The sequence below is a fragment of the Daktulosphaira vitifoliae genome, unplaced genomic scaffold, assembly GCF_025091365.1.
Source record: "Daktulosphaira vitifoliae isolate Bord-2020 unplaced genomic scaffold, ASM2509136v1 Scaffold_1, whole genome shotgun sequence".
Classification (NCBI taxonomy): Eukaryota; Metazoa; Arthropoda; class Insecta; order Hemiptera; family Phylloxeridae; genus Daktulosphaira; species Daktulosphaira vitifoliae.
In genome coordinates this window covers 25129811-25145690 of record NW_026099572.1, presented here as the reverse complement: position 1 = coordinate 25145690, position 15880 = coordinate 25129811, and the positions used below count along the sequence as shown (strand labels likewise).

General features: G+C 23.8%; 1 protein-coding gene across 1 annotated transcript; it reads right to left on the bottom strand.

The window, feature by feature from the left end:
• Positions 1–7366: 7366 nt before the first annotated feature.
• LOC126909021 (carcinoembryonic antigen-related cell adhesion molecule 1-like) lies at positions 7367–14940 on the bottom strand. The gene is made up of 4 exons (XM_050691407.1): positions 14935–14940; positions 13429–13537; positions 9058–9397; positions 7367–7615 (listed from the first exon to the last, which is right to left on the bottom strand). Exons 1-4 carry the CDS (start codon positions 14938–14940, stop codon positions 7612–7614), a joined length of 459 nt encoding a protein of 152 aa, XP_050547364.1. The 3' UTR covers positions 7367–7611.
• Between the last annotated feature and the right edge of the window lie 940 nt (positions 14941–15880).

The following is a 15880-nucleotide window of genomic DNA, read 5'->3' as shown; positions in this document are numbered from 1 at the left end:
ATTTATTATTGAATTAAAAACTCAAACATTTTATTAAATTAAAAATATGTGTTACCATTTAAAAAAACAAAGTTGACACCCTTACCAGGCATAAGGGATGAACTTAAAAAGTATTACATAGTTAATAATTCAAGAATAATGTGTAACTAAAGATAATAATAAAAAAAAATTTTTAAATTATTATTATTCTGTAAGTAATTGAGTGGGTTATGATAAAAAAATCACTCTGTATATAAAAATGTCAATATTTCTGGTACACTTTCAAAAGTTAATTTTTTGTGAAAAAGTTGTTATTTTGAATCCTTTCTGTGGGCAAGTAAAGGGACAAGTTTATAAAAAAATATATCAAATGATAGGTAAAGACATTATGCATCTAAAAAAAAACCTATATTTATTTGTTCATTTTTAAAAAAAGTAATGACAGTTTTTTAATTAAAAAAAATTGAAAAAATATCAAAATTAGCGATTATTAAATTTGTAATTTTTTTTGAGGTTACCCCCAATTACAGGGAACGAGGAAAATGTTTTCGATTTTGAGGGTAATGTCTTCGATACGATAAGATTTGTGATCTTTTGACATTTTATTTTTTGCAAAATAAAGAAATCGGTTCGGTGAAAGCTAGAAAAAAGCGGAACAGACACAAAAAAAAATAAATTAAAATTAAAAATACACATTATAGTAAAATTAATACCTTCTCAGCTTTGCATACAAGCTCAAATAGTTAACAGTGTGGATCGTGTAAAATGAATGAATTCTTTGTAAATATAACAGAGTTTAAGATTTATGGTACTATTCTTATTGCTTTGATTTTTTAACGTTTAAAAATAATGTCATTTTACATGACCAACAGCTCATTATCATATCAAAGGCAATGTATAACTTAATAGATAACAAATAATGATATTGATTGAGTCTGACAGCATTACAATATTTAATAACATTTACAGATATATAAAATTTGTCATGATAAAATACCGACGCAATTCATATTTGGACTCCACAGGTGCCCAAAAAGTGTCTATTAAAATTTGTATTTAATAATATTTAAGCACGTATATTAGCATTATTATTATACAATTAATATTTTTTAAAGTAATTAAATACATAAGGCTTCCTTAAATTAAAATTTAAAAAAAAATACATGTTTTTTTATAGTTTTTAATTTTTAAAATGAAATAAATATAGTTATAGCAATGCAATATGTTAAAATATTTGAATAGGCTAAATATAACATTCCCCAGACGAGTCAGTAGTACTTTAGTTCAAGGATATGAATCCGTTAAGGGCCTACATCTATATAAAAGATTAAACTTAAATATGAGTCAAGTTTATGAGTCTTTACTTTTTTAAATAATTCAAATATTTAAAGTTCAATAGATGATAAATTAAAACTTTAGTGTCAAATTTTAAAACTTTTACTAATAAAAAAAATATACATATACAACCGTTCAATATGGTTTATTTTATTGATATTTGAAATTCGGAATAAAATTTGGATTATTATGAATTTTAATGAACATATAGAAAACATAATTAATTTTTTATATTTAAAATATATATTAAAATTCGAGGTATTTTATTTCATTTTTTTGATCTTCTGGGGGCATAACATACCTGTATAATGTAGAATACTCAATGAATGACCGAACGATTTTAATGTCGATTTTTTGATATACACAATTTAAATATTCTAGAAAATGATTAAACTTTTGAAAGTTAGTTTCCAATTTATCTTTTAATGATTTTTTAATATCTTCATCATCTTCATTACTCATATTAAATGACTTGACGAAATAATAAATTTCAATTTTTTCATCAATACCCTTTATAATTTCACTATTTATATCATCATAGGATCTAGTTTCACTTGGTTTTTCAGATAATAAAAACAAAGGATAGTAGATATCTCTCAATTTAAATTTAAATATATTATTTAATGTATCATTATCAATCAAGAATTCGTACATATAGGTATTATTAATTATAGTGTTGCTGTTATCTTTATTAAACAATGAATACGATAAATGTTTCCTTATAAAATACAAAGCTACATTTCTAAAAATGTCAAAAACTTTTTTTTGATAATCTCGTATTTTTAAAATCCATAAATCAAACCAATAACAATCCCTTGCAGCTTTATATGCAGTATTAATATCTTCTATGATATCATTATAAATTTTCTGACTTTGTCCCCCAAAATGCATTATTATAGTTTTCAAAATATCTTTATTTTTTATAACTTCGTTAAGATAAATTTTATTAAGTGAAATCCAATTTTCTACTTCTATATCATTCAAATAAAAATAATTATTCTGATTTCTTTTATTCATAACATGCACAACATTTTTTATTTCTCCAATTTTGTATTTGTCACTTGTATTTGTTTTTATAGCGTTGGTAATATTTATGTCACAATCTATTTCTGCATGTGATTTTAAAATTTCTATTATAACTCGTATAAGATCCTTAAAATGTATAACTAAGTTACCATCCAAATAATTCCTTTGTTCTCTTATGTAAATTGCATACATTAACATAGCCCATATAGGATCTAAGGGTGCAGCTAACTCTGTCTTTAGCATTAGGGCTAGCATGTGTTTAATAATTGATTCATCTAAAAGTACACTATCATTTTCTTTTAATATTTGAATTCTTTCAAATGAATCAATAAGGCTCATATATTGTAAAAGGTTCTTTAAGTTACTGCAATAAAGGTTGTAGTAGATAATTTGTGACTTGTTGTGTAGTTTAAATGATGTTGGTTTGTTTTCATCATTAGTCATGATACGTTTAAATTCTTTTATATCCACACGAGATGGTAAATTTTGTGTTAATCGTAAATACCCAGTATCCAATTTCCATGCTAATTTAAGTTCTTCATCTTCAAAATTTTTCGGTTGTGATTTATAACAATATGTTATAAATTGGATATTAATAAATATCATAAAAAATATTGTTAGCGTGGAAAATTGATGTAAAATCATAATTATAATCTCAATTACTTATTATTGGTATGACTTCTTAAGAAATACACTTTTTTTTAAAACTACACATTTAATAAATATTAGATATTTTAGTGTATGTTTTCATTTAAATAGATATTTTCATAATAAATTTATGAAATTGACAATTTTATTTCCAAAAATAATGTGTTAATACAATTTAAAAGTGATTTATTATGTGTAAAATGTATTTACCGTCATTTTATAAGTATAAACATAAGATATAAATTAATAATAAGAATCACGTCATAGTATCTAAAAGTCTAAATTTTAAAGTTATTTATATTACCGAACCACTATTGAAGGAGATTTAACGACTTTTTTTAAATATTATTAAAAATTGAGGGTCTAATACGAGTTTCAGGAACCATTTATAACAAAATTTTATTAGCTTGGATACGAAGATGATATCTGATCTGTTTATTATAATTATTTTTATGTATTAGTTATCATTTTTTTTCTCAGCTCTCAACGAACCGATTTTTTTAACAATACGTCAAATAATCACAAATCGTATCTAGTCCATGTTGTTACCCTCAAAAGTTGAAAAAATTTCCCTCGTTCCCCGTAAATCCCCAAAAATTAAAAATTTAAACAATCCATAATTTTCGACATTTTTTCAATTCGTTTTATTTAAAACTGTCATAAATGTTTGAAATATAGATGAATAGAAACAATTTATTTTATTGATACATTAAGTATTTACCTATTATGTGGTATATATTTAAAAAAAATTTGACTCTTTATCTACTTGTACGATTTAAAATGGCAACTTATCCACAAATAATTAACTTTTTCTACCTAATTTTTGAAAATGTTCAGGAAATATTCTGACACTTTTATATATCTAAAATTAAAGCTTATATAATTTGCTTTAATATAAAAAAATTCCAATTGACATAGCATAGAAAATTTTAACTTTTAAAAAATTGTTTTGTTAATTTTAAGTGGACAAAAATAAATTTGAAATTTCAATAAACTTAAATTGTCATTTTTATCTATCAACCTAATATATAATGTACGGCTGCTGAATCGATAACGCTTATGTTATTAATGCTTGAGGTAAAAATTCGAACCCTGAGCAAGAATCATATTTTTTGCATTTTCACTTTATTCATTTTGAATCAAAAAAAGTAATCAACATACTTGATTTTTATCTCCTTTAGATTCATTAACTTCAATGAATATCAAGAACCCCATCACTGTAGTTTATACCAATGTTTAAATGTTAAATTTGTTCATTAGAAAAAAAAGCATCACAAGTTTTAATAAATGACTAAATCATCCAGTCTAATATTTAATTCTAATAAGATTGATAGTTTCATTAATGTGTCGTAAAATAAAAAATATTATAAACAAATTGTTTTGACCATTTGACACTTCAAAAACCCAACCCAAATTATTTTAAATCGTTGAATTCATAAAAAAAATCAATTATTATTTTAAATTACCGACAAAAATGTATTAAATAAAATTGTATTGATATTATTTAAAATTTTATTATTCTGGAGCATTAAGTAGTGTAGCGGATCATACTTTCATAGATTTAGTACTGATGTTTAACTGAGCTGTTCGTTTTAAATGGATAACTACGCGGGATCTTTAACAGTAACACACATTACCCATATAGTGGTTCTTTCAACTAAAATGAGATTTCATCAGGTGGACAGCTAGTAAAAAACCTGTCAAATCGTAAGATAGTACCAACATCAAATAGTTGGGATAGAGGCTGAGATGATGATGATAATAATATGGAATTTTGTATGATCATCCGCACAACTGGAGATGTGCTTTTTCTAATATGATATTATGCTAATTATTATAATACATTTTTAACCCGAATTTTAATTTTTATAGAACCTGAATAGTTATTCCATTAAGGTATTAGTTTTTGCTATAAAGATGAAAACTTTTATTTTTTTTATGTATAATTTTTAATTTTTAAAAATTAAGTGCTGCTTAAGTTCTCATTGTTCGGGGGTAAAAATATTATTATTAAGTGCTCAATAGAAAAATAAAAAAAACTTCAATATACTAATTAACTTGTAAGTAAATGATGAATTGAAATTAATTAAATATTTATGATAAGGATGAATTTTTAAGATTTGTAACACAGTTACACGAAAATTCTAGCTTTTTGAGTATTTCTTTATTAACAAATATACACTTTATATACATATTTGGTAACTAGTAAATTTCCAGTGTAATAAATTATACATACTTGATTTACAATAATGAGTAAATTTAACTGACATTAATAATTTTAATAAAAACAAAATTATTCAATATTTGTCAATCATAATAACAAACATAAGTAGTTTTACATTATTGTTAATTAATATTCACAAAAAAATTATTTTATGCATATGTACTTTGAAATTAAGTAAAAACCTTATAAAATTTCAACGAGACAATTTTTATACTTCAAAATTAACTTTGTAATTAAGTCATATCATATTAAATAATTGTAATATACATTCATTATAACATGTCATTAGTTTATTTTGATGGCATTAATTTATGCCGTTGGAATCATTTCTGTTGATTTATGAACATTTTAACATTAACTATCAGTGTAGTTAATTTATAGCATTTAAATTTTCTGTTCCAGACAATTATATAATATTCAAATTGATAACTGGCAAACTTATTTACATTCTTATCTAGATAAATAATTAAAATTAAGAAAACAATTTTGTTTATCATAGTTACTTAAATAAATTTTTAATTTATCATTTTATGCACAAAAAAACTATATTTATGCAGTCTTTTATAGAAATATAATTTAATCAACTGTAACTTATACTTTTGGAATTTTTGAAACAATTGTTTTCTTAAAATAATTCATGTACATTAATTTTTAAAAAATATTACTTACATCTGTCTGTTTGCTTTACTAAATTATTTAAATAATATAAATAAATGAAGGACAGTTTAAAAATAAATTTGAAAAATTATAGTATTTGATGGAACATTAAATATTGTATTTTATTTATTTTACTATTTTTTAATTAAAAATACAAAATCTGTGCATAGAGTATAAAAATTTTAAATGATTTCATGTTATAAAATTAAAACTGAGTTTTTCTTTTGTATTAATAATATTTCTAGAGATAAATTATGTCACATAACACTTACTAGTACTATTACAATACTTTTGTAATAGTACTATATTGCAAATTATATTGTAACTATTTAATAGTTTTTAATATTAACCCAGTGGCGAAACAATAAAAAAGCTGGCAAAGTGATACTTTGTTGCTCCGAGGTTTTGTGGCTCTTCAAGATTTTTTAAAATATATATATACGTAATATTGAATATAAAAAATATTGAATTTGAAAGGGCCACCTTAAGGTTGAGTTACACCACTATTCAAGATAATTCCTGTATAGTATGTTGAACGACTTAATCGAAAAATAATATTAATAATTTACTATCTAGATTCTCTTATTTATTTATTTTTCTCAATTTAACAATCATTAAGTATTTTTATATTCATCCCTTAAGGGTGCAATTTTCTTTTTTTATTGGAAAAATACATAATTAACTAGTTTATTTTATAGATAATTATATAATTAGAAAAATGACTGATCAATAAAAACTTCTAAACCAGTATTTCAGAAGTTATTGAAATGTTTATATCTAGGATGAAAAATCTCTAGCTATACAACTAGTACAATCCACTTTTCACCTCCATTCATTACTTTAAATTGTTAATAACTTCTGAAATAATGCTTCAAAAGTTGCTATCATCCATTATTAACAATTTTCTTAATTAGATTACTATCTAATAAATAAGTCAGTTAATTATGTGGTAGAAAAATTGAAGTTGATATTCTTATGAAGTATAAGGAATAAATATAAAAATACTTCATGAATTTAGAAAATCTCTGAACTAAAAAAAATTAATTAATGCAATATAGTTTTTATTTATACAAGAGCGGAATGCGGAGCGAAGTAAAATTGTTATATACTCGTCATGGTAAACACCACCTCATTTTTTTCTAAATTTAAAATGCCACCTTCTCAAAAATTAATATTACAAAACTGGTTTTAAACCAGTTGAAATTTTAGTTTATTCATTCCTTATTTAATAGTAAAAAAATAATAGGTTCCCATTTAACTTTTGAATATTACCCTTAAAAACTACACTAAGAAATAATTTATTTTTACAATGAAATTAATATTTACTATGTTTCATAAAAATAATTCTAATTTAATTGAATACATTTTTATGAAAAAATCTTTATTTAATGAAAAAATTTGGTAAAGTTCTTACTTATTCAGACTGATACACATAAATTAAATAAATTAACTTCAATTCAACAATAAATAATTTTTTAATCGATAATAACTCCCAAAGCTAAATAATGATCGTGTTGTGTTACATCGTATTAAAAATTAACATACATACATTTTATACATAACCTAGATTTAATCTGTATGACATACTTTAAATTTAAAAAAAGACTATTTACATTTTAATCAGTCCATTTTAGCTTAACATTTGCATTGCCATGTATGTTAAAGTGAATTACGCACAATTGGATACTGCAAATGACCCAGAGGTAGTACTACGAACACCATGTTGCATGGCAGCTGGTGCTTCAGCTGAAAAATATGTAATAAAATAATACTATACACGTGCAAATCAATGCCCTAGCATGGTTATTAAAATTACTATTATTATGGGTAGTAATGCGTTGTTAATGAACTCTCCATGAGGTTAATTCGACACTTTTTAATTCGTTTACAACGTTCATTAGACATGCGATTTAGCAATATTAATTTAATAGTTTGATTAATCAATTATAAGTAAATTCGGCGTATAAAAATTATTCTATTTTATTGCAAATTAAATTATTAAGTCTGAAGTAAAAAAAAATAATAATTTTTGGTTATTATTTTAGTATAAAACTTCTTTATTTTTATTACTCCATTAAACTATTATGTTTCTAATAAAGAATATTTATTTAATTTACTTTATTTATTTTCTTTCAATATGATTAAAACACATGAAACCTATCCAATAAATAAAGCTATTGCTTGTGTTAGGGGTTGGTGATTTCAAAAATAACTATTACAAGAATAAACAAATATTAAATGTATATTGAAAATAACAAAAATAAATAAATATTAAATAGTATTGATACCAGTATATACTCAAGTTTATTTTTTGTATCAAAAAAACTACTGAATATTCTAATTGGGTCATAAAAAAGTAAAATGCACGAAAAATCATAATTGTGGAATATTTTGTCAGTATTATAAATAACTGGCTTGACATTTTTTAGTAAAAATATAAATTAATAATAAATAATTTTTTTTTTGGTAAATGTTCATTAAGAATAATTTTGAAGAAATAAATTTATGACATTATTTGTAATATAAAATCAAATAATGATTAATCAAAAAAAATGATTAAAGAGTAACGATAAAACAAAACATTCAACATATTTCACCCTAGTTATCAACTAAATAAATAAAATTATATAAATGCTTATTAGATTGAGTTGGGTAAGGTCCACAATATTTTGAAAACCTTCAAACATTTGAGACAATGACTCCGTTTTATTTTCTAAATGTCCTCACACTTACGTATTGGTTAAAAATAATTTTAACATTTTCGATGTTTACTAAAAAAATTTATAAAAACTTTACGAGTTTACTGAATTGATTGTTGTACGTTTTACGATTAGGTAGGTCAGTAATATTGTATAATATTGCAATGACCGGAAATTTGAAAAACTAGGTTGTAAAATTTTAAAATTGTCGATTTTCACGGTAAAGTATAACAATATTTTTAATTTTAAGTCCCAAGGAATATTACTGAAAAATAATGAAACTATATTTTTATATTTAACGAGTATATTTTAGTGTTATTTCTTTAATTAGGAAGTTTTCTCGATATGTCTTCGCCATGTCATAATTTAAACTTTAAGTAAATCAAGATTATTTTTATAATGTAACAAAATGTAAAAAATATAATGAAATTATTTGTTTTTAAATATAGCATATAAAAAATAGATATAATCTATAGTAAATTTTTATACCTTATTAATTTTAAACTAGAATAGTGATAAATCATAGTAGAGGAATAAAACTTATATAGCAACACATGCACGTGAATCGTAGCAGGTTGTATATTTTGTCGTTGACAGGTGTAATTACCACTGTCTGAAGTATTTGTATAAGGCATAATTAGATCGCTTTCAGTGCTATTAATATGAGAAATGAGTCCTCGATTTGTATCGAAGTTTATTATTCTGTCTGAATGGTACCAAAAGACGAACGAAGGAGCTTGTGTAGATTCTCGAAGATGACAAACAAGCCTTAAGCTACTACCACTCATTATGTATAAATCTGGAGAACCCAAAATTTTTGCTTTGGCCACTAAAAAATAATTTTTTTTTGTTTTTAATATACATGGGTAAATAAAGTTAATATTATTTTCAAAAATAATATGACGAAATTAATAAGAGAATTGTTGTAAAAAACGGCGAATATCACAAAATAAAATGTTAAAATTTGTAAAATGAAAAAGGTACCCTTTCATTTATTGTATACAAAAAATTGTTGTTTATTTATCATAAATTAACGTTTTATTTAATGTTAACAGCTAAAGTTATTAATGACTGGAGGCGAGACGCCAGTGTTTTTTATTTAAATCAATACAATTTTGTTTGTGGTACTTTTCATGCATTCCATATTTAAAGATGTTAATAACTTCCGAAATATTGGCCACAAAGCTGTTATTGATCAGTCATTAGAATGGCCAATTATATCATTATCTATTAAATAAATTATTTAATTATGTAAGTTAACATTTGAAAAAATAAAGTAGACACCCTATAAGGTATAAGGATGAACATAATAAATACATCATAAATAATAATGCAAGAAAAATATGTGCCTAAGAAACCATAAAAACACAACTTCAATATATTTTTATTTTTCGATTTAAGTTGTTCATGATTAATAAATCACTTTATATGTGTATTCATATATATTTTACATTTTTATTTATTTTGTTGAGCTATAGGTGTGTAATGACTGCGTTTAATATTTTCTTGTTTTTGAAAATATTAATAAGTTTGTGTGCGTAATTATGTCAAAAGCTATTTCGGCGACCAGGTTGGCAGATATTATATTGTGTACACTCCACTTCACCATTTTTACAAAATGTAGAAATATTATAGCTATTTAATGCATTATATGTATCATTATATATTACATTGGTCAGTTAAAGATTAACATAGTCATTATCTTTAATTTCAATGATTTCCAATGTCTTAACTTTAAAGGCTTGAGAAGTTTCGACATCTCTGTCCATCTAACAAGTTTGATATGCGAGTTATCGGAAATTATACATCACCAGAGCTCATTTGTATTAATCTTCAGTCGTAGATAAATTTTCTGTTGTATGCGCTGCAACATATTTTTTCTAAATTTTTTTTATAAATTTTTCGTAAATGATCGAGACAATTGAAATGTAATTTTGATTTTTTACGACGCCGGCTAAACTTGCCTTTTCTTTTATGGCTTTTCGGAACTGGTGTGTATACATTTTAGTTTCGATTGTTTTTAGGATAGTGTGCAATTTATTTAATATCTGTCAACGAAAATTCTCAGGGTTTACATTTTATTCATCAATACATCAAAAAAATTCGACTTTAATCTAATTGTACCTACCATTATCTAAAATTGATAAAACTCTTTCAATTTAAAAAATAAAAAAATAAAATCTTAAAATTATGCTACCATAAATAATTACATTTTCAAAATATTTTTCTGAATTTTAAAACTGCCATTTTTATAAAAAAATCTGATTCAGTTGAAATTTTTAATAAGTTGTAATGGAGACTCATCATATAGCGAATTAAATTAAATAAGAATCAAAGGTTTCATATTATTTTGAATTAAAACTTTTTGATTCTTAAACGATGCATCTATCATCGCAATAATTGTTTAAAATAAAAATTCAGTTTTGATTAATCATTTATCTGTTTGGAATTTTATCATTTCTGATCTACGGTTATGCATATTTTTGTTCTTTTGAGGTACACTTAATAACTGTCTTTATTAATAATAAATTTGGATTAAATATTTTGTTAATTTTTACATTAAATATGCTTAAAGAAAATACTTCGGATCCGCTATTTAGTTGAATTATCAGTGATAATTGTTATAATAATAAGGATAATTACATATTTTTAAATACAATTTAGAATTAAAAATATCTTATATATCATTTAAAGTTATAATTTGTTGCAATTTTTTATTTTTGCAAAAAAAAATATATATATTGTTACAAAAGCCATTGATTTTATGATTGTTTTTAGCTTCGAAATGCGAAGCTGAAAAAGTATTAATTTTGCCGTGATAATTTTTTTTTTTGTGTCTGTTACCACTTTTTCTCAGCTCTTACCGAACCGATTTCTTTCAACAATACATCAAAAGATCACAAATCGTAATTCATTGCTATTTATGTGATAGAAATGTTGAAAATCTCTATTGGTTTAAAACGCTTGTTTTATTTTAAAATTCAAATTATGTATATATTAAAAGTTAGTACTGTTCTAGATAAAAACTAATGTGATAATTTTTTCTATTTCAATATTAATTTAAACATATTCAGTAGGTTTAATATAAAAAACAGGCGCGTGTTTATAAATAGTATCAACATTAAATAACATACATCCAGTGGTGTAGTCCTAAAAATGTTTATGGGTATACGCCTATATTATGAATAGATAATAACGTGTGGGGCTTTGCCCCCCACANTATACGCCTATATTATAAATAGAGAATAACGTGGGGGGCTCTGCCCCTCCCCCCCCATTGCAGTTTATATTTTCTACATACAATATTTCACAATTATTTTGTTGAACTTTTAATTTTATACATTATCAACAGTGATATAGTCGTAATTTGATCAATAGATAACCCTCCCAGTTGCTCCTTCCAACTTTCAAACTATTACTCGAATATTTTTACTCACACTTCTAAGTTCTTAGATAAATTAAATTTCATAGTCATACAATCGANCTTCCAAACTATTACTCGAATATTTTTACTGACACTTCTAAGTTCTTACATAAATTAAATTTCATAGTCATATAATCGATATGTGTATTATTAGATACTGTTATATTTTTTATAAATAAACAATAAACTTTATGCAGTAATAAAATAATCTTACAATCATTGTTTTCAAATCGTTAAAACATAAATGAAATAAACGTGAATAGGTACATGTTAGTACTATCTTAATTCATTATAGGTAATATATTAAATACTAGATTGGTCGGTAAACGGTTTATTACGGAAAAATACAAATTACCAATTTCAACAGCTATAGGTTAACCCAATAACTTTCAGTTTCAACTTAGTATGTGCTATATCGTTAATTTCTGATCGATGTTTTAAATTTTGTCAATAAAATTGTCGTGAAATGATAAACATTATCCTATTTATTTATACACTTTGACAGTATTTTGTTTTACATTTATATTCTATTTTTAAAATGATAATAGTCTCGAGCCATATTTGTGTGTTTATAACTTCAGATATATGTTTATATGTGGTATGACTGTAGAGATTAAACAAACTGATAAGAGTTATTTAAAATTTGTCNAAAAGGTTCCACCTAAATAATTACCAAGAGGGTAATTTGAGTCAAATATTGAGTACTCTTAAATTAAGAGAACTCATTTATTATTTTCGATATTTTTTTTTGTTAAAGGTAAATAAAATTAATTATTGGAGACTAATCAGTGAAAAAAATAAATATTAGTACATGTGTAAAAACCTGTAAAGTATGTCTTATTGACAATAGAGTAAATCATTTGAACCTGCAATAGGCTATTGTAGTAGGTTCAACTGATGTATTAAAAATAGATGTATACATAATAGCATTTAGATAAGCACAATAATTATGTTATACTATAATGTAACATATAAAATAACAGAAAATTATTCTCAATTTTCATTTTGACTGAGTTTAATTTGCTTGCTGTGTTACGGTTAGCAAATTAAAAAAAAAAGTATATTAATAGTATTGAATATTAAACAGTATTAAATACTAAATAATTGTATTTAAAATACTACTCAGATAATTTTTATTAAATGTATTTAAAAATACTATTCAATACCAATGAAAGTATTTGAATACTTTTATTCAAATACATTTACTCAAATGCTTTACGCCTTTGGGTATACGCCGTATACCCGCGTATACGCTCCACGACACCTCTGCATACATCATATTTTAACATATTTTTAAAGTATTGGATTATATATTTTTGAAATTAACGTTTTTAGAATTCATCATCATTTGTTTTAACGCTTTCGAAGCTTTTTTAACATAAAAAGTATGCAAATCTTTTTAATAATTAATTTTGAAATAAAATAATTGAACGTACCTGTAACTTTTAGATGAATAAATATGCTTGTTGTTGGGTGTGTAGCGATACGACATTCATAAAGGCCTGCATCAGATTCTTCTACTGGTGTTATTTCCAAATTCCATGTCTAGAAAAATTAAAAACAATATAATAAATAATGATTTTTTGTTGCGGTATTAATTCATTTATAATCATTTGTACAGCAAAAAATAGAAGAATAAATGATAATTTTGTTAAAATTTTCGATTTTAAATTTCCAACTTAAAAATGCCATAACTTTTTGAAAAATGTATATATCAGCACAAATTTTTTTTTCTAAATACATTATAAGTACATCTTTCATTTGACATACTTTTTATTAAAATTGGACAATTTCCCCATATATAGGGGGCGTTCAAAACTTGAAACATTGTATAAAAAATAGAACTTTTTTAACTTAACTTTTGAAAGTGTTCCGGAAATACTGCGTCCTTTAAACATATATCAAATCAAAGCTTATTTTATATACTATCAAATGAAAAAAAAAAATTTGTCCCGACATCTTATCTTCTATGTGCAAATGGCTGTCGAAAATTTAAAAAAAAATGTAATGTTTGCGATAAAAATTACATTTTATCGGGATGTTTTTTGTACTTAAAACTGCCATAACTTTTTCAAAAATGAACAAATAAAAATAATATTTTTTTGTATTGAAACCTTAGATATTTCCCTTTCATTTGATATAATTTTTTTTGAAAATCTAACACTTATTCTGCTCACTGGGAGGATTTAAAATAGTAACTTTTTTACAAAAAATAACTTTTTCAACTTAATTTTTGAAAATGTTCCGGAAATACTGCGTCCTTTAAACATATATCAAATTAAAGCTTATTTTATGTACTATAAAATGAAAAAAAAAAATTTGTCCCGACACTTTTTCTTCTACATTTAAACGGCTGCCGTAGTTAAAAAAACACTATTTTTGTGTTAAAATTTTCGATTTTCGATTTTAAATTTTCAACTTAAAAATGCTATAACTTTTTGAAAAATGTATATATCAGCAACAAATTTTTTTTTCTAAATACATTATAAGTACATCTTTCATTTGACATACTTTTTATTAAAATTGGACAATTTCCCCACAGATAGGGGGCGTTCAAAACTTAAAATATTGTAAAAAACATAGATCTTNGGGGGTCAAAACTTGAAACATTGTATAAAAAATAGAACTTTTTTAACTTAACTTTTGAAAGTGTTCCGGAAATACTGCGTCCTTTAGACATATATCAAATCAAAGCTTATTTTATGTACTATAAAATAAAAAAAAAAATTTGTCCCGCACATCTTATCTACTATGTGCAAATGGCTGTCAAAATTTAAAAAAAATGTAATAATTACGATAAAAATCACCTTCTATAAGGATGTTTTTTGTACTTAAAACTGTCATAACTTTTTCAAATATTAACAAATCAACATAATATTTTTTTATATTGAAACCTTAGGTAATTTCCTTTCGTTTCATATCACTTTTTTTGAAAATCTAACACTCATTCTGGTTACAAGGTGGATATAAAATAGCAAATTTTTTACAAAAACTAACTTTTTCAACTTAATTTTTGAAAATGTTCCGGAAATACTGCGTCCTTTAAACATATATAAAATTAAAGCTTATTTTATGTACTCTAAAATGAAAAATAAATTTGTCCCGACAACCTATCTTCTATGCGCAAATGGCTACCGTATTCAAAAATATGCTATTTTTGTATTAAAATTATGGATTTTGTATTTTATTTTAATAGAAGTTGATGTTACTTTTGCAATTATCCATCAATTTTTTAAAATTAAACACTATCTACAGATTTGCATCGAAGCGTTTCTTATGATAGTGATTTTAATCACTGTCAGATTAAATCTACTGGATCCAACTATGTAATGTCTCCACTATGCCGCGACCCCACTGTACTATCGTCGGGACAAATTTTTTTTTTCATTTTATAGTACATAAAATAAGCTTTAATTTGATATATGTTTGAAGGAGGCAGTATTTCCGGAACATTTTCAAAAATTAAGTTGAAAAAGTTATTTTTTGTAAAAAAGTTGCTATTTTAAATCCCCCCTGTGAGCAGAATAAGTGTTAGATTTTCAAAAAAAAATGATATCAAATGAAAGAAAATTACCTAAGGTTTCAATATAAAGAAATATTATTTTGATTAGTTAATATTTGAAAAAGTTATGGCAGTTTTAAGTACAAAAAACATCGTTATAAAAGGTGATTTTTATCGCAAATATTACATTTTTTTTATAATTTCGACTGCCATTTGCACATAGAAGATAAGGTGTCGGGACAAATTTTTTTTTTTCATTTTATAGTACATAAAAAAAGCTTTAATTTGATATATGTTTAAAGGACGCAGTATTTCCGGAACATTTTCAAAAATTAAGTTGAAAAAGTTAATTTTTGTAAAAAAGTTGCTATTTTAAATCCCCCCCA

Bases quoted from the DNA above. Each gene is read 5' to 3' on its own strand.
- LOC126909021 (XM_050691407.1), bottom strand. The intron at 9,398-13,428 runs GTACGTTCAATT...ATTATTTTTTAG, and splicing joins TATTCATCTAAAAGTTACAG to TGGCCAAAGCAAAAATTTTG.